General features: G+C 38.1%; 1 protein-coding gene across 1 annotated transcript in view; it reads right to left on the reverse strand.

Moving 5' to 3' along the window:
- The window catches only part of ADCY2 (adenylate cyclase 2), a 283,051-nt gene that overhangs the window by 51,335 nt on the left and 205,914 nt on the right, over window positions 1–25,802 (reverse strand). The window contains exons 6-14 of the mRNA XM_058831650.1: window positions 24,612–24,723; window positions 23,420–23,547; window positions 18,487–18,645; window positions 17,927–18,059; window positions 17,437–17,613; window positions 16,041–16,084; window positions 14,819–14,899; window positions 10,648–10,717; window positions 8,215–8,312 (exon numbers count right to left, since the gene is read on the reverse strand). Coding sequence (XP_058687633.1) covers window positions 8,215–8,312; window positions 10,648–10,717; window positions 14,819–14,899; window positions 16,041–16,084; window positions 17,437–17,613; window positions 17,927–18,059; window positions 18,487–18,645; window positions 23,420–23,547; window positions 24,612–24,723 — 1,002 coding nt within the window. The remainder of the gene's footprint in view (window positions 1–8,214; window positions 8,313–10,647; window positions 10,718–14,818; window positions 14,900–16,040; window positions 16,085–17,436; window positions 17,614–17,926; window positions 18,060–18,486; window positions 18,646–23,419; window positions 23,548–24,611; window positions 24,724–25,802) is intronic.

Here is a 25,802-nt window from a genome sequence, read left to right on the forward strand (position 1 = left end):
TCCCTCTTTCACAATAGAGGGGCATGGATTAGAATGGTTATTGTGCTGAGCTTGGTGATAATTATTTGTAGGAAGTTTATAGAACTACTGAAGTTTCTGTCAGGTATGTTTGGCTTATGGTTTCTTCGCCCGACCCTGCCTCCCAGTCCCAGTAGCACATTTTGGGAGTTTATTGGTAATTGTACCCAGTTTGTTAGAAGAAGAGCAGGGGATGAGGCTTTTCAGCCTTTTCTTTCCTTTTTCTCCTTTGAATCTGTTATGTCCCTCTTTGAGAATATTCAGTTTCCCCTGAGTGTTAAGGATACCACTTTCCTGGTCACTTTCCTGGTAGTTCAGCTGTTAAGCTTCCTCTATACGGCCTGTAACTTCTCTAGAGTGAGGGCTGAGATATCCAGAGGAGCCAATGAAACCCCTGTCCCAGAAGTAGGCTCAGGTGTGAAAAATCCTGAGTGGAGTAGAGAATGAGAGAGAATTGGCCGAACTCTGGAGGAATTTTCTGATTCCCCAGCCTGGGAATTTTCACGTGAACAAATTCAAAACCCAGATGAAGTAGGGAAATATCTGGAAGAGAATTGCTGTGATGATTCTAAGAAGAAAAATTTCATTGCAATAAGCTGGGCCCTAGTGTATGCTTATCGTACGCTGCTAGATACTGTAGGGCAGGCAGATAAATCAGCAGCTACCCCAGTCACTCAGGCTGCAGCCAAGCCAGCAGCCAAACCAGACAGTGAGCCTAAGCCAGCAGCCAAACCAGACAGTGAGCCTAAGCCAGCAGCCAAACCAGACAGTGAGCCTAAGCCAGCAGCCAAACCAGACAGTGAACCTAAGCCAGTGTCTGTTGCTCCTACCACGAGAGGTATGAAATTCAAAACCAAAACCGATCGGCCAGTAGATGATGATAATGGCGATGCGGGGGAAGGACCCTCAAGACCAGCAACTGATCAAAAATCAGAAGGCGCTGGTGAACCTTTCTCCCTGAAGGACCTTCGTGGCCTGAGAAAAGATTACACTCGACAACCTGATGAATCTATAATTAGTTAGTTAGTCCATCTGTGGGATGCTGCAGGTGAAGCTACAGTTCTGGATGGCACTGAAGCGAGGCATCTGGGATCCCTGTCACATGATCCGGTTATTGATCAAGAAGTGATGAAGGGGGCTAACCCTTACAGTCTCTGGGAACGGGTCCTAAGAAGTGTGGCACAAAGATATCTGTGTGCAGACGATCTCTATATACAGCAAACTCGTTGGAAAACCATAGAACAAGGGATTCAGCGCTTGAGAGAAATGGCAATAGTAGAGATTGTCTTCGTGGGTGACTTAGGTACTAGAAATCCAGATTTGGTGCCATGTACATCTGTGATGTGGCGAAAACTTGTTCGACTTGGGCCACAAAAATACGCTTCTGCTTTAGCAACAATGAAGCGGGATGACCGAGAGGAGACTGTGCTGGATATGGCGAAGAAACTTCGAACATATGCAGATACCGTGCATGGCCCCATGCAGGCAACAATTGCAGCTGTGGAAACACGTATGCAAAACTTCCAAGACAAAATGGAAGAGAATTTCAAGAAACTCAAGGAAGATCTTCTTCCAGTCTCGGCAGTACAGTCCAAGAGCCCCGGGACTCAACGCAGAAATTCCCCAGATAAAAAGAAAAAGCTATGAGCTGAGCTATGGTTTTTCCTACGTGACTGTGGAGAAAACATGAAAAGATGGGATGGAAAATCTACTGGTGCTCTGGCACAACGGGTGCGTGAATTAGAAGACAGCAAGACTCAGGGGAGATACTCCACCAAAAAGAAAGCCGCTCCAGTAGCCTGTAGTCAAACTGACAAGTATGATGATGACATGTCTGATTCTCTTAAAGGAACCTCCAAGACATATACCCAAGGAAAGAAAGATAACCAGGCTTAGAGGGGCCCTGCCTCTAGCCAGGTAGAGGCTAGGGAAAACCGTGTCTTTTGGACTGTGTGGATTCATTGGCCTGGCACATCAGAACCACGAAAATATGAGGCCTTGGTTGACACTGGTGCCCAGTGCACCCTAATCCCATCAAAATATGTAGGGGCAGAATCTGTTTCTATTGCTGGTGTGACAGAGGGATCACAGAACTTTACTTTAGTGGAAGCTGATGTGAGCCTGACTGGAAATGAGTGGAAGAAACACCCCATTGTGACTGGCCCAGAGGCCCCGTGCATTTTGGGCATAAACTACCTCCGAAGTGGGTATTTTAAAGACCAAAGGGGCTTAAGTGGGCATTTGGGATAGCAGCTGTAGAGACAGAGGGTGTCCAGCAACTGAACACCTTGCCTGGACTGTCAGAGAACCCATCTGCAGTAGGACTCCTGAAAGTGGAAGAACAGCGAGTACCAATTGCCACCTCGACGGTGCACCGCCGGCAGTATAGAACAACTCGAGATGCTGTGATCCCCATCCACAAGATGATCCGAGAGCTAGAGAGCCAAAGGGTGGTCAGCAAAACCCACTCACCCTTCAACAGCCCCATCTGGCCTGTGCGTAAATCTGAAGGAAAATAGAGATTGATTGTGGACTATCGTGCATTGAATGAAGTGACTCCACCGCTGAGCGCTGCCGTGCCGGACATGCTGGAACTCCAGTACGAGCTGGAGTCCAAAGCAGCAAAGTGGTATGCCACTATTGACATTGCCAATGCATTTTTCTCCATTCCCCTGGCAGCAGAATGTAGGCCTCAGTTTGCTTTCACGTGGAGGGGAGTGCAGTACACCTAGAACCGACTGCCCCAGGGGTGGAAGCACAGCCCCACCATCTGCCATGGACTGATCCAGGCTGCCCTGGAAAAAAGTGAGGCTCCAGAACATCTGCAGTACATTGATGACATCATTGTTTGGGGAAAGACGGCTGAAGAGGTCTTTAAGAAAGGAGAGAAAATCATCCAGGTTCTCCTGAAAGCCGGTTTTGCCATCAAGAAGAGCAAAGTTAAGGGACCAGCTCGTGAGATTCAGTTTCTGGGGGTAAAGTGGCAAGATGGACGGCGTCAGATCCCTACTGATGTCATCAACAAGATCACAGCAATGTCTCCACCAGCCAACAAGAAGGAAATGCAAGCTTTCCTAGGTGCCATAAGTTTTTAGAGGATGCACATTCCTGAGTACAGTCAGATTGTGAGCCCTCTTTACCTAGTCACCCGCAAAAAGAACACTTTCCAGTGGGGCCCTGAACAACAACAAGCCTTTGCTCAGATCAAGCAGGAGATCGCTCATGCAGTAGCCCTTGGCCCAGTCAGGACAGGACCAGATGTGAAGAACGTGCTCTACTCTGCAGCCAGGAGCCATGGTCTGTCCTGGAGCCTGTGGCAGAAAGTGCCTGGGGAGACTCGAGGCCGACCACTGGGATTCTGGAGCCGAAGCTACAGAAGGTCCGAAGCCAATTACACTCCCACAGAGAAGGAAATCTTAGCTGCCTATGAAGGAGTTCAAGCTGCCTCAGAAGTGATTGGCACAGAAGCACAACTCCTCCTGGCACCCCGACTGCCAGTGCTGAGGTGAATGTTTAAAGGAAAGGTTCCCTCTACCCACCACGCCACCGACGCTACATAGAGCAAGTGGATCGCCCTCATCACGCAGCGCGCCCGTATTGGAAACCCAAATCGCCCTGAAATTTTGGAGATAATTACAAACTGGCCTGAAGGTGAAAACTTTGATCTCACTGATGAAGAGGAGCAGGAACAAGTGACACGAGCTGAAGAAGCTCCACCATATAACCAGCTTCCAGCAAAAAAAACACGCTACGCTCTGTTCACTGATGGTTCCTGTCGCATCGTAGGGATGAACCGGAAGTGGAAAGCAGCCGTATGGAGCCCCACACGACAGGTCGCAGAGGCCACTGAAAGAGAAGGTGGATCAAGCCAACTTGCTGAACTCAAAGCTGTTCAACTAGCCCTGGACACTGCTGAAAGAGAGAGGTGGCCAAAACTCTATCTCTACACTGATTCATGGATGGTAACCAATGCTCTGTGGGGATGGCTGGAAAGGTGAAAAAAGGCCAACTGGCAACGCAGAAGAAAGCCAATCTGGGCTGCTGATGAGTGGAAAAACATCGCCACCAGGGTAGAGAAACTGTCTGTGAAGGTCCGTCATGTAAATGCCCATGTCCCCAAGAGTAGGGCTAATGAAGAGCACCGAAACAATGAGCAGGTGGATCAGGCTGCAAAGATAGAGGTGTCAAAGATAGACTTAGATTGACAACACAAGGGAGAGTTGTTCCTAGCTCGATGGGCCCATGATGCCTCAGGCCATCAGGGTAGAGATGCCACCTATAAGTGAGCACGAGACCGAGGGGTGGATTTAACCATAGACAGTATTTCCCAAGTTATCCATGACCGTGAGACATGTGCCATGATCAAGCAGGCCAAGCGGTTGAAGCCCCTCTGGTACGGTGGGCGGTAGTCCAGATACAAGTATGGGGAGGCCTGGCAGATTGACTACATCACACTGCCCCAAACCCGCCAAGGAAAGCGGTACGTGCTCACGATGGTAGAAGCCACCACTGGATGGTTGGAAACCTACCCTGTGCCTCATGCTACAGCCCGGAACACCATCCTGGGACTTGAGAAGCAGGTCCTTTGGAGGCATGGCACCCCTGAGAAGATTGAATCAGACAATGGGACTCATTTCAAGAATAACCTTATAAACAGCTGGGCTAGGGAACATGGCATTGAGTGAGTGTACCATATCCCCTACCATGCACCTACTGCAGGGAAAGTGGAGAAGTACAATAAACTGTTAAAGACTACCTTGAAAGCATTGGGTGGGAGATCTTTCAAAAATTGAGAGCAGCATCTAGCAAAAGCCACCTGAATAGTTAACACCCGAGGTTCCACCAACCGAGCAGGCCCAGCCCAATCCGAAGCCCTGTATATAGTAAACGGAGACAAAGTCCCAGCGGTACATCTCAGAGGTTTGTTAGGAAAGACAGTTTGGATCAATTCTACTTCGAGTGCAAACAAACCCATTCGTGGGGTTGTTTTTGCTCAGGGACCGGGTTGCACATGGTGGATAATGCGGAAAGATGGAACAACACAATGTGTACCTCAGGGAGATCTGATGGTTGGTTGAAGATCGTGAATTAATTCCCTTGTCTGTATAATGTATGTGTTGTAGAGTTAAAATATATATATATATTAATTTTGATAATAAGTTGACGATATGGGGATAAGGGGTGGAATGTCCTGGGGTGACTTTATGATACTGGTATCCCCAATCGTCTGGTTTATGTTATATATTAAGTTCTGCACCTTTAAGACTGGCTCTGAGAGCAAGAGAGGGGGAAGAAGAAGCCGCAGTTTGTGTTAAAGAAAATATAACTCCCACACATCTCGCTCCTGGACTGTGTTGTCTGCAGCACAGACAGACAGCGGGACAGAGCTTCTCCCTGGCTTTTAGTTAGTTTTAGCTAGCTGAGGCAGAGGAATTCCCCGGGCCTTTGTTTTTTTCCTTTTTCTTGGATCTGTGCAAGCCTGCTCTGGACTGAACACCCAGCCAAACCCCGGGAGCTCACGCCTGTGGCCCACCGGGGCCTGGGCCTCGGCACTTTCCAACGCCAGAGGGACTGATAAGAACCCGAGCGAGCCGAGCTACACCACATGAAAAGGACTTTTCTTCCTAGACTTGCCATCCCATCGAACAGCAAGAGGTTTTATTATTTAATATTATTCAATTTTCTGTTAAATAAACAGCTTTTTCCACTTCTCTCCAAAGAAATTTTTTCCCTTTCCCGGACCGGTTGGTGGGGAGGGGCATTTCCCTGGGGAAATCCCCATTTAGAGTTTTCCTCCCTAATTTGCCCTAAACTAAGACATATACTTTTATCAATTCACCAGCGTACATTTCAGAAAATCAGCACTACCAATTCCATGTTACTACCAATTCTGTTTGCTTAAATAAAGAGTGTAGGTTTTCTGTGAATTAATAGAGACACTTTTCTCACTTGGTAAACCAAGAATTCTAGAGAGCCACTGCAGGCCTGTTCCAAGGAAATTTAATGATAAAGATTTGCTTTCATTTTAATGACAATGAAGACCTACTCATCATCATACATTTCATCCCAAGATATTGTTTTTTTGATTAAATTTATAATTACTGCTTTGTGTAAAGCTTATTATTAAAACACCACTTTACTGACCCCAAGAAAATGAAAACATTAATAAATTATTTCACCCTTGAAAAAAATGTCTTGTGATCTTGAAGATATTACTTAGTACCTGCAACTTGCTGTATGTTATCCATTATCAAATATCTACTTTTAAGTAGCAGGCTATGAGCCTGCACAGAAATCAATATTACACTACTGCAAAACCAGATTAATGGAATAGTGAATCAATAAAACCCAGTGACAGATTCAGTTCATCTTCCTGTCTTCATTAGACCATCATTTAAAAATCTTGGAGAATTTTTGAAAGAAAACAAAAAAAGGGTAGATAGAATTTTAGTAGGAAATAACATTTGCAGCATCAGAGTATGTTCGATTTAAGTTGCATTTGTGATGATTACATACACTGGTGATTTTTCAACTTTATTTTTTGTTGTTGTTTTTAAACTTGCAATGTTCCAAATTTTCCACAAAATATGCAGGTGTTTGTATAATACCTTGCCTTTCTGTCTTCCATTTTTGCATCTATTAAAATAATACATAGACCATCTGATGCTGTATACCATTCATATTGGTAATACCTGATTTTACACTTTGGCTTTTACATTTATCTATGCAGCCCTATAAAAGGATCATAAGACACTTAACATTTTGGTGATGAAAATGACAAAGCATTTATCAGTGTCTTTTGTTCTGATGTTAGAAATACCAGAAATACCAGCAAGTTGGAAGACATTTCCCTTAGTGGAATACAGCTCCCTAGAGTTCACTGATATTCTGATATATTTTAATGAGCTAAACAATTGGTTTAAGCAACATACTAAGGATAGAACAAAATTAATATCTGACTACATGTAAGATAGATGATAAATCTAGATTAATTTTCATGACCGAAATTATAACCAAAAAACAAATTCAAAAATCATACTGCTAGCTGGGAGTAGTTAGATCCACCTTTGGCTTTTGGGATGTGGCAAAACATGAATTTCCATGAATTAATTCCTTTACTTATCAAAATACAGTATGAGCTTGTAAAATAAAATTTGTCACGTGTCCTAATTTCGTATTTTTAATAATGTCCAAAGTCACACTCAGCCATGTGCAATATACTGATGAATTCTTGGAAGAGTGTCCCTTGCTTTGTGCCTCCATTTTAGAAATTTTCTGGGAAACTGCTGCTGTAACATCTGAATAGAAGTCCATAAAACATTATACATGCTATACATCTGCATATGGAAAGTCAATTTATAATGTCCTAACAGTTCCTTCTAGCTTTGAATTAAAATGTGAGTAAATGCTACAGAACAAGACCAGTGACTCAGGTGTGGTCATAAATAATAATCCTGAAAGTACTCTACAGGAGAAAGGACTGCAAGTTAAGAATTACTATATGACAGGGAATATGAAGTGTTGGCTTTAGAAACAATTGCTATAAAACAAACACCAACTTTCCACTATGTAAACAATCAACACTTGATTGTTTAAACATCAAAAAAGCAAAATTTAATTTTAAGAAGTCCAATAAAACATCCTATATTGGACTTGTCTTCCAGTTTTCAGCCTTTCTAGAATAAGCACAAATATAAATAATCTCATAATATATAAATTCTGATTAAGAGATTTATTACAGAATTGGATTTTAATATTCTAAAATTAGTTTTATAAACATACACTTTATGATTTTTAATGCTCTGTTTTCATGCTTAGTATAGTAGTAGTATCATAATGATGTTAAATACATTTATTTATCACATTTCCAACTCTGCAATCCATTTTGTCTCACTCCAATGTCCAACTGCCATGCTTATTTTTAAGTGCAAAGAGAAAAACAAAAAGGAATGAAGAATTTTTAATAATGTTTGGTGTAACACTATTGACAGTATTTAAAATTAGAAACTAACCTAACTTTTAAAATCAGGCTGAAATGCCAAGTCTTTCCTGTTCAATTTAATTTCCATGAATTGTAAAATCTGTAATCTGTAATCTAACAATTCCAAATTTTTTTACTTATATTTCTTTTTTTTTTTTTTATTACACAAATGAGCAAATATACATAGAAATGAATACACATTAAATATCACTTACTTTGGCAGTACCAAAATCTGTACAACAAAAATGCAGAAGAATATGAGATAGGCACAAGTGACATAATACTTGAATGCAGGCAGAGTAGTTGATCGATACTAGAAGAAAATAAAAGCAAATGTTAACAACACAATTGCAAAAGCAGATGAAACAGCACCCAACTGTATTTTCAGCTTAAAGATGCACATATGTATGGGCAGTTTTTAGCAACAGTAAATTTCCTGTTCTTCAATGACTTCATATCCACTCACATAGGACTAGGGATTATTATTATTTTATTATTGTTATAGTATTGCTTAAGTAGTTTTGCTTATTGAAGAACACCTATGTCAAAAGGTTTTGCCTTGTTCTTCCACTGAACAGATTATCCCAAACTCATAATAAAATTAACACAAAAATTTCCTCTCCAAAAAAAAAGAAAACCCACCATAAAGAAAAAGCTAAAGCATATGTTAAAATATTTTTAGAAACAGCCAAGCAGTCTTCACAGGTTCCAAAATTCTTTGTGATTAATTCCTCAAACTGATTTTCAATTCTTGAAAAATACTGAATGGGCTGAAACAGTTATAAAAAATGCAGTATTAATTTAGACAGGAAACTTCTGAGCACAAAAGTTAGCAAAGTGTAAGCTGTATTACAGAGCATAACTAGCAACCACACTGATATTTATTGAACCTATATTATTACTTCAATTAAAATATTTTATGTCTCTGTTAAAAGGCCTCATATGTCCTTTGTTACTACTAAACATTTGATATTCTTAGGAGAGAGTCAATTTGATCTGTTTTGTCATGAGAAAAATCGATTTATGTCTAATTAGACTGTCTAGAGACATGAGAATTAAGCAATGAAATATTTATCAGAGTTGCTCTGCGATTTGAGAAAGATATATCTAGGTTGAAACCAATTAAGTACTCAAAGGGAAATGATCTAAGTAGCTATTAAAGTTACCTACCCTATCCTAGTTGTTGTTTGTTTTTTTTTCCCAAAGGATAAAAGTTCAAGATTTAATTACTAAAAGAAAAATACCAAAGATTATTTTCACAAGGTAGTGGAGATGCAAACTTCAGAAAATGGAAAGTACACGAACTGTGCCTTCCAACTGCAAGCACACAGCTGTGTCTCTGTGCTTAATGCCAAGTTTGGCCTATGAAACCAGTGCACCAAACTACATGAATATGAAGAAACTCACTTCAGCAACACAACAGCTTTTTTCACTTTTGAATTGTGTGACAAATTAAAAGCAATTCTTATCACTTATCTAACTGAATTCCAAGACATAAATATGTCTTTGCTGGATGGGTACCTTTGCAGTAAGTTCTTCTCTTCCACCCTTCAAATATGTTTGTAGTGGTCCTGTTCAACAATTATGAACCTTGAGCTGCTATTAAAATTTTACAAAATTACAATGTACTTTTAAATTTGTTTCATTATTTCACACTTCTCCAGGCATTTCCTAATGAATGCAGGCAACTCACTCCTTAGGATAAACCATTATTTTCCTTTATTATCTTTCTGTATATATCTTTCAGGTGCCACAGGGCCAGAAAATCTGTTTAAATCAAAAGAAGACTTCTTACTAAGTTTTTTAAAGCCAAGACTGAACTCATAAGTCATTGAAAGGTGACAAAACAAGATATTAAAAAGCTGGATCCAAAAATAACAATTAGCTCTTTGCTGTTCCACAGCATTCTACATCAAGATATTAGACTTCCACTGAGAACATTGATCAGCCAAAGAACTTAGCTCCCAAATTTTCTCCCAAGTCATTGTCCAAAGTACACATATGACGTATTTCCCCCAAGTTCTCTTTCAGAATTCATTGGTTAGTAACACTCATATTAAAATATCATGTGTTACCAGGTATGTCTTTTATCCAGCCAGTGAACCCCCAAACAGTAAGGATGAGACCACACCAGGTCTTGCTTCTTCTCTCTTAGGAAGTCTTCAAAACAAACTCAAGGAGCCTTGAAAGCTTTTCTACCTTAATGCATCACCAAGCAACACATGCCTTTGTCAGCTGGCCATAACAACTATTCTGCTGAGCCATGAAAAAATCTGAAAAGCATTTTAGATGCTTTGAACTGAAAGATATCTACAAAAATAATCAGGTATGTATTCAACCACCACATGGGACACAGAGGATACTTGCTGGACAGTGCAAGCACAGCATGGTAGTATTTCCTCTAGCCCCTTCTCATCAAATTCACCAATTTATACAAGCCAGCTGTGGTCCAACCAACTTCTTACTTCCTCAAAGAACAGCATAGCTATTCAGCCATCAGCTGCCTTATGCTCATGAAAAAGCAGAAAGAAGTAACTCCCCAGTCTTCCTGCTGAAGCTGTGTCAGTGTGTAGAAATTTACACAAGTTTCACAGGGCTGTAAAAAACCGAAAAGCTCTGACTTACTGAACTTATTGAAAATAACTTACTTCTTTTTCCAGAGTCTTATTATAGAAAAGAAGTGATATCCTTTGAATGTCTTCAGATTTAAGCCACTGCCTAGAAGAGAGAATGAACATTATCACTGACAGGAAGAAGTCCTGTCCTTTTCTATTACTGAAATGCAGTAAAATAAGAAAATAAATTGGAATTAAGCAAGTTCATGTGTATTGCAGTGTATATGGTGGATTTCATGACAGTAAAAGTAGAGACTGAAAATCCCCTCTCCTTTCTGGCTTCTATTGCTAAAGCACACAAGAGAAAAACAGCTCAGATGAACAACTGTTTTTCTGTTGATCATGTCTAAGAAGAATCAACTGAGACATTTATATAATGGAATTCTAACCATGATATTCCACTCATTCCAAAATACTGTAGTATATCCAGTGGACAGAAGAGGACCTGGGACAAAAACAGGCCTTGACAAGGTACCTTTAGGAAGGGCACTGTTACAATATACAGGAATGGTGGGTAGGTAAGTTACACTTCACAAACTCCTATTGCAAGAAAAACGTAACAAACATTATTAAGAGAGGTGGAGGGATTTTGGCTTTGAACTGTTTTGGTCTCTTGACCATCGCTCTGTCCTGTAGAGGTAGATTTTGACCTTTTTGCTGATTATAAGATCTTCCCTGCTTTAACATGAGAAATAGCATAAATACTTGCACTGAAGCAACAAATCTATTTTAAACTAAATGAATCTTGACAAAAACTAGACATAACTTTTACAAAATGAGATGTTCTAATATGAAAGTCTACATTTATTTTAACAGACACTCAAAAATACATAGACTATTTCAATCTCAAGGGGGTTTAGCTGCTTGTACCTCAAGAGAACAATGCAAATTTGAAAACAAAAAATTAATTAAACAGATTAGTTCTGTGGACAGGCAGTACTTGAGCTTGAACAATAGTAGCAGGGATTGAAATTTTTTTCCAACATCTCCAGCAATAGCTTTAAATTAGGCTCTAAACTAATAGTGTAGCTAATGCCTTCTAAATAAAAGGGAATGTCTCAACTGACAGTCTGTAATGCAAGTAAGTAGCAGCAGTGAACCACAGCAGAACATAGCCTAAATTAGTCCTGGAGAACAGGAGTGGACAGAGTGGAGTGTAAGCTATTAGCTTTAATTTGTGAAATGGAAAATATTTGTTTGCTTGCCTGGGGGACAGTCTCCATTCCTGTGCAACCAGTTGCATTAAAAAAAGGGTCTGTAAACATATTCAGTTCTTGAAATGCTTAATGCAAAAACATATTTCCCTTTTTGCTCTGCAGTGGTTCCCATCCATCTGTGATCATAGGATTTGGAGAAGGGAACTGGAAGGCTGGTGTACATATAGCACAGGTTTTTTTGGGTTCAGCTGTAATCTACTGGAGAAAACACTCAGTTTGTGAAATATTTTTGATAAACTGTAGAAATGAAAATGAAAGGTTTTTTCCATTTAGTTACAAAAATTAAACAATAAGTACCCCTCTTCCCCAAATAAATAATTAACTAATTTCCTGTTTTTTCTTATGGTATCTGACAGGCAGACTGATTTAATTACCATCAGCACACTGCTAAAAAGTTCTCTCTGCAGCTCTACTCCCAAGGGCCCAATTTGGTTACACACTTGATGACATGTAAAGTCAGAAGTGATATTTAAAGCACGCGCTGCCTCATACTCCATACTACAAGCTCATGTTCTCAGAAGCTTTTAGTTCTTAAAATTTCAGAAAGAAACCCTACTGGTTTTATGTAGCAGACACAGAAGTGTCTGATATGAGGGAAACACACACAAATGTAAGTGGATACTGAGTACAGAAGAGGGAGCACAAAGTCACATACCTTTGTCACAGACATAAGGGCTAACAAATTCTGTCTTCAGCCTGAATCCCTGATGAGTCTTTAAAATGCCAAAGTATTTGCAAGTACCTGGAGATGTCTCTTGCAAAACTAGGTACCAAAGTTTGGCTTTAATTCTTTTGCAATTCCAGGAACAACACAGACAGACATCTGAATTCTGCCTGAACACACAGAGGTGTGTGGTTTCACAGGGCTTATACTTGACAATGTACAGCAAAGAATTATGCACAGAACATAGCAGCCACCGTGACTTAAAGGAAAAAAGAGCAAAGAGAGTGTGTGTCCCTTTAACATATCAAAGACTAATTGCCTTTACTTTAGCCCCCTCTGTAGAGTCTATATTTAGCCAGCAGATGGCCATCCCTCCATCTCATGCCCCTTAGTGCTTAGGGAGTTTCCTAAGCACCAAGGCTTGGGAAGGCTTAGCTAGAGTTGCTCATCCCCAGCCTGTCCAGGACAGTCACTTTGAACCAGGAGTGCTTTGTTCAAGATACAGGGAAAAGAAACCCATGAAGAAAGTGTGATGTTACACGTTAATGGCTAAGGCACAGAAGCTCTTTGTTCTTCGCTCACTCTCGCAGTAATGTTTTTAAATTTTTTTTCATTCCGTCATAGACCTATTTGCAGTACAATTCAAATGTTACACTTAAAAACACTTAGAAAAGACAGTTTTCTCATGGACTTTCTTAGAAGTTTTCTCCTTGATTCACAAAACTTTTTGTTTAGTTTCACAACCACTTGTTCACTCTATTGAACACAATATATTAATCAATGATAATATTGAGGCACAAAAATCTGCACAATAATAAAGAAAACAAAAATGTGAGTGGTTTTGTGTCCTAAATGTAGGTAATATTTTATTTACCTTTTTTTCTGTGCTTAGCCTTCACAGACTTAAAATATTATTGAATTACCTTGACATTTGAGGAATCAGCACTTTTTATAACTTATTCCTGAGTATTAAACAATTGAATCATAGCTTTTAAGAGATTCATGCAGCAAATCAATGCAGAGCTAGGTAGAGAATCTAGTTTTGGAAGGTGATATTCAGACTTTCTGACATATAATTCCTTATCTTTCTGCAATTTCCCATGTAATTCACAAAATGCAATGAAACTTTTTCAGAAACCTTTTTTATCCCCAAGTTTCTCTGAATTTTATGTACTAATTAGATAAGATAGGGATTGGCTAAGATAAAACAACACACAGCAGGGTCACACCAATATTTTAATGTATTTATACAGATGCTTTACTTTTGACATCAGAACATCATTTTTGAAATCCTTTTAACAGAGCAAGTGAACCTAAAGACATAAAAAACCTGCCAAAATTTATATAGCTGTTATAGGCAAGTCTAGTATAATCAAAAGGCTTTGCCTATCACATGACCTCCTCTATTTCACTGTGTTCTCTATTACCTGTAACTTTCAACAATCTTCTAAAATTACTGAAAAACATTTTCTTAAATCCAAGTACCATTTAATAGGACTAAAAGATGAAAAAAACCCAAAACGTGACATATGAACATTTAATAGTTGGGTGTAATACCCAGCTGATTAAGATTCTGAGTAAGAGAAGTAGGTGGGGAAACATAATTCATCACAATTATTGTCGACATTTTTGAATGGAAATTCCCTTATTTCATCAGAGAAATATAAGAAGCTTGAAAACTTATTTTGGACTGGAATTGATTTCTTTCTAGCCTTATCTATTCACCAGGAAACAGAAAACATCATACTGCCTCCAGTTCTTCCTAGAACGCAGAAAAAAATACATGGCAGGTTGTTTCGCCCAGCAATTACAACATGCCATCAAGATTAGCCTTTTCTAAGAAACCAACCAACTAATTGAGAGATATTAAACTATGGTTTTAGGTAAAGTTTCTAATCCTGAGAAATTGTTTCTGTGACAATTAGGAAGCATCAATTTTCACATCATTCATGACTCCTGAGCCAGTTATTTCTTGTGTCTTCTCTGCACTCAGGTAAGACAAACCTGTAGTGTTACAGCCATGAGTCTACAGACACAAACAGATACAGAGAAAACGCCCTTTTCCAGGAAGATCAAGACAAGTCAATACCTCTACCACACCATGATTCACAGGCACTGTCTTATATAGCAGAAAATGCTACTTTACAGTCTATCTTCAGTCTAGGACTTCCTATGGCATTCTTAGTGACACTTTTACTGTTTTCAGACTTCACACACAGGTGTGCATGTAGGAGCAAAAAATATTAAATACCGCCCTCTTTTGCAGATTTATGTCAAAGCTGGAATGGACAAAGACAACAAAGGATAGAGGATAAAGCCATACTTTTGGGCATTGATTCCATCAATGGCTTGGATCATCCTCTCATTCAGTTCTTCCTCAAATCTTCTTTTCTGTGATTTTGTTCTGAAATGAAAAATGTGGGAAGTTACTTCAAAAACAACAGTTATCATAAACTTGTGAGTTTATCATAAATTTTTAACATTTATACTGCAATAACAACTATAGGCATCAGGTACAATGACCCTCATAATAAGCTCTTAAAAAACCATAAGCCACAGTCTCATGCACAAATACACACATGCACAAATCCAGAGCTTAGCCATTAGGGAGCACTTGAATACAAACACAAGAAATTGTTTCATAAAAAAGCATGAGAGGTCAAGAAATTCTGGTCTAAGTCTTCCACAGTGTTATCAATTAAAGAAGAAGAATGGGAATATGCTCAAATTCACAAAGCATTCCTGTTTCTTGCAGGTTTTTCTGAAAACCTTGTCAGAAATGTATGATGATGACAATATATTAGTGCACTGAGGCATAATAGGTATCCCCTTCCAAAATCCTGCTTATTCTTCTTTTCTAGGAAATACTTTATTACTTTTAATAAGAAAACTGAGCACTGTCTGAAATTAGTTTCAAGCATACCTCATGTTTCTCTATTTATGAGTCTTGTAACTTATTTGCAATGAAAACTTCTTTACTTTTCATAGGATTCAGCATGAACCAAACAGAGGATCATCACAATGGTTTTACCTTTGCTAACATAAATTGCTGCAAACATCATAAATTCTTTTATTATTTGTGTTTTCGTTGAAAATTACATATCTCAAATATTGACAGGTGATGTCTGTGTTTGAAAACTTAAATCTACTGCTAACTTAAAACCAATGTTTTCTAAGAAGTCATTAGTCAGATCTAAAGTTGACTCTTTCCTCACCAAAATATTCTTAACCTACAAATTGAACCCAGTAGAAGGTAACATGGATTTTTCTTAACATGAAGATTTTGGGTTATTTCCCTAAAACTGATAACCTGATGCAGGTCAAATTAATACAGCAATTGTATTAGTGTATGTGCAGAAACTTTAAAAAATACAAGTGATTTCATGCCTATTCAATGCTAGTGAATTTAGGTAAGAAATTGCCTGAAATTAATTTTTAACAGAAATCAATCACAGAAACATGGCCCTCAATATTTGAAAGCAAATCAATGTATATTTATTTATATGGACTTTATATGAATAAGTAATTTTTTAAGATTGATTTACCTCTCTCTGCAATGCTGAAAATGATATTGCCCCATGGGAACATCCTAAAAACAACAACAAAATAAAATAACATAAAACAAAAAGACCCCTATTAATTACAATATACTTTAATAACATGAAGTTGCTTTTAAAATAGTGTTGAAAACAGGATCAAGTACGGAAAAAAGTTTCCAGTGTAAATACTTTTAGCATTTGATTAAAACTGTCTAAAAGAAAAGTGAAGAAGTGAAGTGAAGCTTCTAGCTAGACGTGAAGATGGAGTGACCTGGAATAAAACTCATCTATCAGTATAAACACAGGATAAACTAATACAACAGTCTGAATCTAAGAGGGTTTTGCTTTACCACAAAGACTTCAATGCCACATACTGTTTGGATGTACCCCAAACTCTTGCCAGCTTCAGCAAAAACCAATCTTATATGTTCTTGAAAAAACAGACCTGAGTGGACAAATACAGACAATGGTCATTATTTTTTAATTAATAGCAATGGCAGCCATCATGGCCACATTTATTTTGTGAATAATAGTGATAGCTGGGTACGTCCTGTAATGAATCTGTCATAATCCACATTCTGATGCACTATATTTATTAAACAAGAATATGTCTCATCAGTACAGGAACAAAACTGAATGCCAATGTTGAAAACTATCAGAATCTACCTTTACACATTCTCTTTTAAGAAATAGAAGATAATGAATGTACAAGCTATAGATTGATAGAATCTTACTAACAGCAGTATAACAGCATTAGTAAAATTAAAAAGAAATCTCTTCAGTGTAAAAGATGCAACATTAAGTACTATAAAACTCAGGCCTTCAACCACAGCTAATGACTTGCAGGTGCACCTTCAAAAGGCAGATGATACAGTGAGTATAGATTTGGTTCCTGGGGTACTCTGAATAAAGTCCACTCAAAGTATCACAATGATTATTCTAACTTCACAGCCTTTGTTCCAGGTTTGGCCATGTTTCAAATGGAGAATGTAGCTAAACAGTCAATAAAGCTCTAGGAATTTCTCTGTATTAAAGGATTTCCTTCCCTAAAGGTGTTGCAATTTGGCTTTATGTTCAAAATATTTTTCCACAAGACAAAGAGCAGCCACTGTACATGCTGTGATTTGCTGGGGTCTGAGCTCAGAGGATCAAATTTTGTATTTTAGTAAGTGTGCCAGACTCATTATGATTCAGAGATGCACTTAAAGAAAGACATGGCTTCTTAGAACCTAATCCAAAACTCATATTCCAATGGAAAAGCTTCCAGCAACTTCACTGGGTTTATGCCCTGTACCACTACATGTATCTTCTTCTACCAGAAATAACCAGGTATTTAGCAGTGAGCAACATTTTCCTTTCAAATATTTCTATATTGTACGAAATGACATAAGTAGGCCCCTACTGTTGTGCTTATCTTGCCGTTTTCAGTGGTCATGCTGTCCCTGTGGTGCAAGTGTGCAAATGGCTTGGCGGCTCCCCAGGATTCCAGGTACCGGGTCATGCGGACAGAAGCTCTCATTTTGGCTCCATCAAGAGTATGCCGAGGCCGAATGTGGTGCTGAGGGCTTCGCTTCTCTCCCTGGTTGAGAGGACAAAAGGTGATATCAGTCTTTGTGTTCATGACCTTTTGAAGCAGCAGTGTGTCATCTGGCACCACAGATCTCCATGATTAGGGACTTATGAATGGAGAGATGCTAACAACCTGCAATGCTGGGAAATATCAGAGACTTATTTCTGAAGAGTGGGAAACATTTGCACTGCTAACATTAATACTTGTAGGCATCAGTAATAGCTCTGATCAATATCTTATTGTAGTGAATTATTCAATAAAGAGATTAGTGGTCCTGCTGAAGAACATGTATGACTGGCCACAAAATAAAAGTACTACTAACCTTAGGATTGATTACAAAGTAAGTCTTAACATTATGCTCTTTCAGATATGGGTCCCTCACATCTCCATCCCCATCTTCCACTTTGTAAGCTCCATTCAAATGTGCCAAGGTGACTGAGGTGATGTGAACACGGCTGAAATTATATTTTAAAAGAAGGACAAAGTCACAAATACCAATCAAAAGCAAAATTTAAACCTGATCAACATTTTTTACTTGATTCTGGATACACCTTTTATTTGCTGCTTACTTCTTTTGCAGTCCCTCTAATCTAAATTTTAGAAGATCTAATGGGCATAAATCTAAATGTTTCCATCCAGAAAAAAATGTTCCTTAAATCACAGGAAATACTAAGTGCCCCAGGATTTTTTTTCTTTGGTTTGATTTTTTGTTTTGTTTTTTTGTTTGTTTGTTTTGTTTTGTTTCATTTTTTCCTCAAGACAGCACCTAAGAGGTGTTCAGGCATCTCCATGAAGGCTGATGGTTTAAGACATGGTGCTTGTGCATGTGGAGACATGACTGAAAAATCCATGTGTCCAAAGATTAACAGAGAAGACTCTTACCCTGGGACTCCCCCAGCTTCCATGTGATTGGCCAGGGTAACATCATGGGACCACACATCATACTGCCACTTCTGCAGCCCAATAACGCCACAAAGCACATTCCCAGAGTGCACTCCTACACGCATGTTAATATCAACTCCAGTAGCATCTCTCACTTTCCTGCAGTTGAGAATAAAGCCTCTGTTAATATACACAATAGGCCCTTTGTTTTCTTCTAATTTACCAGTCAAATGATGTGGATGGCACATCCCTGGAAGTGTTCAACGCCAGGTTGGATGAGGCTTAGTGCAACCTGCTCTAGTGGGAGGTATCCCTGCCCACAGCAGGGGAACTGGAACTAGACAGTCTTTAAGGCCCATTCCAATCCAAAACATTCTATCATTCTATGCTTCTACGAAAGCAGCAGTAACAACAGTAATAACATTTACCTGTTCTTAACATTGCCTCCATTCTTTTAATGCTATGATTATATATTACCATTCCTATTATCTGTATTTGCAACAATTCGTACAAATATTATTTCTCAAGTCTGTATCTTAAGTTCCTTCTTTTATATTCATCTGAAATTATTTGGGACCGCTGCAATGAATAGTGGAAATGTTTAGTCTCATGGTAGAACTTGAAAGACTGTTTTTGGTCTAGAGGCTGCTTTTGGAGGTCTGGAACTACTGTTACACACACTTTTATCTAAAGACCCAAATGTTTACATCTGAGACCTTCTCATATCTGTCATATCTGAGAGGAAGGACAAAAACCACAGCACCTCAGGATATTCCACAGGCTGGGGTTTGTACACTCTTTGGGGATATGGGCTCAGCACCATTCAGGCTGTGGAGAACATAGGGTCAACAACCTTCCATATGCTTAGTGAATTCTGCACCCACTAGAACATTACACAGCAAATGAAAGGCTACCCTCACTGTCCAGACCACATGTAAACCTTTGACCTTTCCAGTGACAGACTTAAGTATCTCTTCACCCCTTCCCAAATGTCAGAAGAGTCCCACACACAAGATAGGCATTTATCTTTGCAGAAGTTCTTCTGAATCACTGGTGGGTAACTGGGGTCAAGCAAAAAGAACATTTGCAGACATAGGTCATATGGATACCTAGCCATGTATGTAAAGAGTAATAAAAACAATTCAGATATCTACAGGCTTAGACAGCTCTAGGAAATGGGAAGATCATAACTTAACTGGATTTATGTATTTAAACCCCAAATTATATGGATCCAAATCTAGCCAGTAAGGAGAAAAGTACACATACACTTGGAGAAATTTGGGGTGTTAATGGAAGAAACAACCAAATGTTGAATGAAGAAACAACCCCAAATGGCTCGTGTATATGAGTTGGGTTCATAGTTCTAACAACATCTTTGATCTCAGTGATGAGAATCATCAGCTCTGTACCTTCTGAATGATTGAATTAATGTGAGTTTTCTCTCGTTTTTTCTTTTCTTTTGAAAGGGAACATAGAATGCAACAGGCCTAATTTGATGTGGTAAATCCTACATTTAAGCAGTGACTCTCAAGTGTTTGTTTTTTTCCTGGGAAATGAAAGAAACGGAGCATGACTGAAAGTATTTTAATTCTCTCTCAAGTGTTTTTTGGTATTTATTTTCACATTGCCACTTTATACTGCTCTTGTGTAGCTGACACACTTGAAAATGAACTGCCTATAAATGATCTTTGTAAGCAGTTTGCAAATCACAAACATCAATTTGCTCTGCACAAGGCATATGAAAAAAGCCTAGCACTTTGAAAAAAGGAGTTTTTAAAAACTGGGAAAAATGGAAGCAGAACATTTAACCTCTAGGAGTGCTTGTCAAAAGACTGCCCTTCCTGCAGTATTCTGCAGAGCAAGCAGAATAAAGTCTGCTTTATAATAATCTCTCAGGAATTATTCAGTAGACCAAGCAGAATTGTACCAGAACTGAATCTCTTATTCTGTCTCACAAAATAAAGAAACCATGGAAGACAATAATTCAGCAGTGTAAGTCTATACAGAATTAGGGTTTACCACTTCTCTCCTGAACAATTGCTATGACAATTGAGGCACTAAATGCATTCAAGAATGTAGGCTATTACATCCCCAGAAGATGTTTGCATTACCTACAAAAGCATATCTGAAACCTTCCACCTTTATTTCATTTTCTGCTCCCCCTGTCTCTCTAGTTTCCTTCAGCACATCACAGTCTATGTGCCCAGCCTGGACGAGCAGTCAAAATACTCATCATGACTGTATTTTTCTTACTGAAATGTGAAATTTGAGTTTGTAAGCATTCTGCATTTTTCAGAGGCATGGTTAGCTTTCAGGTAATTGTAACAACTTTACTCCATACAAGCAAGAGTTCAGGTCATTAGGAAAGCATTTACATACCTGAGCTTTATTCATCTATCAATCTGGACCCGATATCTAAGACTCACCTAGCCCTTTCTTACACACTAACACACTGAGTGAGCCTTAGGCATTTAATTCCCCGCAAATTTCCAGCTTTAACAGCATAGTTTCCTTTTGAATCAGACCTGCAGGAATGAAATACCTAAAAGAATTCTTTTGTTTTCTACCTAGCATGCAAAACGGTATAACCACCTTATATCCAACAGTTTCTTTCACTTTCCTCTGAAATTGAATTAATTTTATGCTATCAAATCAAAGGAAGTCTTTGAGAATGTGTGACTGAGAAACATGCAAGTAAGGAAGTCACCAGACAGACAAGGGGGTAGAGTTTGAGGAATGGAAACAACACATATATTCACACACACATGTATTTTGCCTCAACAGATAAGTTCTGTCCTTAAAGCACTCAGCATCACAGGCAGCATTGGCATTTATGGCTTGATAAATGCCATATAAATGGATAAATCCTGGGCAAGCAGGCTGCAGACTATAAGAAGCATTGGAATTGTTCCAACACAGTGCAGAGGAACAAAGAAATTAATCAATAGGACTACAATCCATGTCTAAATGGGAGCAATCCATAGCATAGGGAAGCTGAATTGTTCAAAATGGAGCTACACAACATTAGGTATGAGGACTGAATAAGACTTTGTAGTACAGATCACCTGGCAATTTGGCAGAATTCCTCTTTTTTTGCTTCAAAAAGAACTGGAACTGAAACCATATTCAGGTGGTAAAGGCTATATAGAACTACTAATACTACTACAGCAATCTATTTCAGTAGCTTACACACTGAGGGCACAGTTTGCACCTCAGTGACTGAATATAACAACGATTTCTATCTGACAAAAAAGATATTTCAGATAGAGCAAGTCAAACATATTGAGTGACACACTTGCCAATAGCAAGAGTATTACTACTCATTTAACAGGGCACAGAAGTATGTATGTCCAGAGATGCTTCCAAACAAAGATGCAGCAATCACACAACAAAATATGGAGCTGGTTAATAATCTGCAATTTTCACTCACCTGCAGGTTGCAACTCTTGACATCATTCTTTGAAAGGATTTGAAAACACAGGGTACATATTCCTCACTGCTTCTATAAACAGGCCATGGTAATCACGCATCTGTCTATGGGAGCATTGTGGCTTCTGACTACAGTAATAAAGTCGGATCAGAATATCCTTTACAACTAACATATAATTTTCTAGTCTATAAGGCTGGTCTTACCAAGAACTTGATTGTTCAGCATCAACAATGAACATACTTGATAGCAGCCCGAGCAGGAAGTTATTTCACAGAAAATAGGAAGTTCTGAAGGGTGAGGAACTGACCGATTGCTCTCTGAGCTCAAGTAAATCACTGCATTATGATGTGTGACATACTTCAGTTCTTTGCGAAGGGCTCTTTATGGCTCAAGTCTAGTGTTGTTTTTCCACCACCCTGTAACATCCTATACTCTTTTCTCTTAAGTAGCAAAGCAACAGGTTGATCAGAAACTCTATTCAAATACGTTTAACTCATGTATCTCACACAGCACACAGATGTTTTGAAATGCAAACCAGAAAGCTCTCATTTTCACTCAAAGACTGGGGAAAAAAATCCCAACATTTTTAAGCCAAGTAACAAAGGGAGCCAGAACTTTGGGACTAACACCCTTTTACCAACTGCTCTACAGAAGGGATGGTAGCTTTACTTCCTAGTATACTAAGAAAGCAAATGGCTTAATTGTGATACTGTTCTAGTATATCTAAGTGAAAAAGAGAAAGCATTCAGTGAAAGCAACTGAACTCCAACCAAATCTGTAGACTTTAATCCTACTTGGCAAGGAGAAATACTCCCAAGTACTATTTAAAAAATAGATTTCTAAAGTACAACCATTTTTGGATGAAGAAACAACATTTTAGAGAATGCAACAACCTGATTCCTGTACTGAGGTTAGTTTTACAAAAAGATTGCTAAAGCAAGGAGATCAAAATACTAGTTTCCAAAAGTACTACACCTTTCCCATAACCACACAAACGGGAAAAGAACCAAATTTTCTTTAGTCATCCCACCTGTAGATTACTTACCCTGGACTGGATTAGAAGACCAGATAACTAAAAGCCAAGACCCTTTTGTGACTACAATTACACACATATGAGGGTAGCATTTAAGTATTAGAGGAAAAATTTCGTATGGCTACTTTAACCATTAAGATTAACACAGTTCAACGTAATTATGTATGGTATCATGATGAGATGCATACCACATATCACAAGGATGGGCCAGTTTCTTACTTTGCTACGTGGACAGTGGTTAATGTGATCTAGACAAAAACATAAAAATTGGAACTTAAACTTACAGAAGAGCATTACAAGTTTTAAAATCAAAGTTCAGCTTGTTAGAAAAAATAAATCACACAGAGGATTCCCAAATATCCAGACGGCCACATGATACATACTTTTACCAAGTGTAACTCACCTAGATATACTATAATTTTAGTGAAAGGAAATGCGTTTTAAAGTTTTTTTAAAAGTTTGGTACTTACTTAATGGCTTCACACATGTCCAGTCCCATTTTTACACAATTCTTGGCATGATTTTGAAGAGATATAGGAAGTCCAGAAACACAGTAATAGCAGTCACCTAAGATCTTAATTCTCATACATTCATTTTCCTGGAGGAAAAAAAAAGCAGTGAGATAGTCACTTTCAATTTGAAATACATAAATGAAGGGTTACTGTTACAAAGACTGACTTAAATGACATTACAAAATCATTCTACTAAAGCTAGTTTCAGTAGAGAATAGCTTGCTACAACAAAGATGCTGAGGGTTTTGTATGGTTGATCACCAGTTATGGTCCTTAATGGGCAAAAGCAGGAAGTAATTTCACTGCAAAACATGTTCACACCTAAGAATAAAGAGCTGAGTTAAACTATCATGTCCTTAATCTAAATAAAGCCTTTTTGTTTGAAATATAATCAAAAGACATAGTCTTCCACATTTACATCTTTGAAGATGTACTATGGAATACTTCCAGAAGCTAGCAATCATAACAGTATTTCTATATTTTATACTCTAAGGCCATATAAAAATTTTTATTTTTAAAAAACTGAAATTTAATTTTAATTTAATTTAATTTTTAAAATACTGGACAATAGTTTTTCAACAAATAAAAACACAGGAAATTTTTATCTGTTCTGAGGTTTCTGATTTTACCTTCACATATGAAGTTTGATTTCATTTTTATAAAAGTGACACCTAAATAAGCAGAAGAAAAAATTCTGATTGTATTTGATTCTTTTCTTGAGTAATAAAGAGGCTGTGGTCAGTAATTAAAATTGATTTGATCAATATTGTCTCTCTTCTCCTTCAGTCTCATAAATGCTTCTTCTGAGACTCGAAAACTGACTAACACTTTTCTATATTGAGTTTCTTCATCCTTGTTATTGCAAAAAATCTATTTAAAGAACTGTTCATCTGCTATTAACATTTTTTGGGCACCATGAGTTGTCTCTTGCTCCTATTAGAGAGTTATCTTGGGTTTCAGAGACTGTGTCTCTGGCAGAAATGCACTGCTGCACTCAAACCAGAGCCAAATAATTTTCTTCACAGGGTTCAAATCCAGTCCTCCTGCCAAAGTTGCAGAAATGCTGCAGAAAGACTCTAAGAGGAAAAGAAAAAAAATTTAACGATTACTTCCTTACTCAAACAAACAGCAGCAGTCCATAGCAACCCACCTTCGCAATTTGATCAAACTTGCCAAACAGCTCATTTAACATGTGCACCAGCTCCCCTGGTGAGCAGTCACTGGCCAGGCGAGTGAATCCTACGATATCAGCGTACAAGATGCTGCAACAGAAATGAACAGAATCTTGCTCACAGCTTCCTTCTGCAAGATTCAGATCCATCAACCAACAGCAAAACCTGAAAGCAAGCGCCCTGGACTTCACAGGGATATGTCCGCACCCAAAACAGCCACTACTAAAAGTAGAACAATAAATATAATTACATTTATAGGTAAACTTCTATTTACCTTTATGGGTGTTATATTTATAGGTAATATATACCTATATTTATTCTTATAGGTATTACCTTCTCAGGTATAACCTTTATAGGCACACCTATATTTATAAGTATTTATAAACATTCTATGCCTCTATCTGTTACAATATTGAAAAAATAGAAATATTTTTCCAAGTAACAAATTAGAAATATAATAAGAGCAATATGATAGTTTCAAAGATGATTTGTGCTCACAAGAGAACATGAACTTCCTCAAAAGTCCTACTGTTGCAGGATTGTTAATAAATAATTTTTTAATAATATCATTCAAACTAACTTCTCCAATTAAAAAAAACCCAAAAAGCCAAACCAAACAAACAAAAAACCCAACAACAACAACAACAACAACAGGGAAAAAAATCTTGTAAAAAAGAAAGAATGTTTGAAATTAAAGTGATTTACTTTTCCAACTACTAGAAATTTTTAATTATTAAATAATTAGCTCTATCAGCAGAATATTTTATCTCAGATACTGTGTAAAATATGTATGTGGTACAATAACCTCTGTTTACATGATACAAATCCTGAGAAATTGTTCCAATTAAGAAAATTGCAAAATTAGAATCTTACCATTGACACAAATTACAATTTTGACTAGTATACATGGAATCAGAATTTGGTATTTCAGCCTGAAAAATGAAGACATTATGAAAAAAAGCCTATTATTGTGTGGCTTTTTCTCAACAATTCCATTGTATTAATACCTTTGTGGCTCTTCTGGAGTGCAGCAACTTTTGATCAAATTAAGGGATTCTACATATTAAATTGCTGAAAAGCATATTTTAAAAAAATATTTTCTTAATTCCTCCCTAGACCCTTTATTTAATTTTTTTTTTTGAATGTTGTTGATACATTTTATTACAGTA

This window comes from Poecile atricapillus, chromosome 2 (assembly GCF_030490865.1).
Source record: "Poecile atricapillus isolate bPoeAtr1 chromosome 2, bPoeAtr1.hap1, whole genome shotgun sequence".
Classification (NCBI taxonomy): Eukaryota; Metazoa; Chordata; class Aves; order Passeriformes; family Paridae; genus Poecile; species Poecile atricapillus.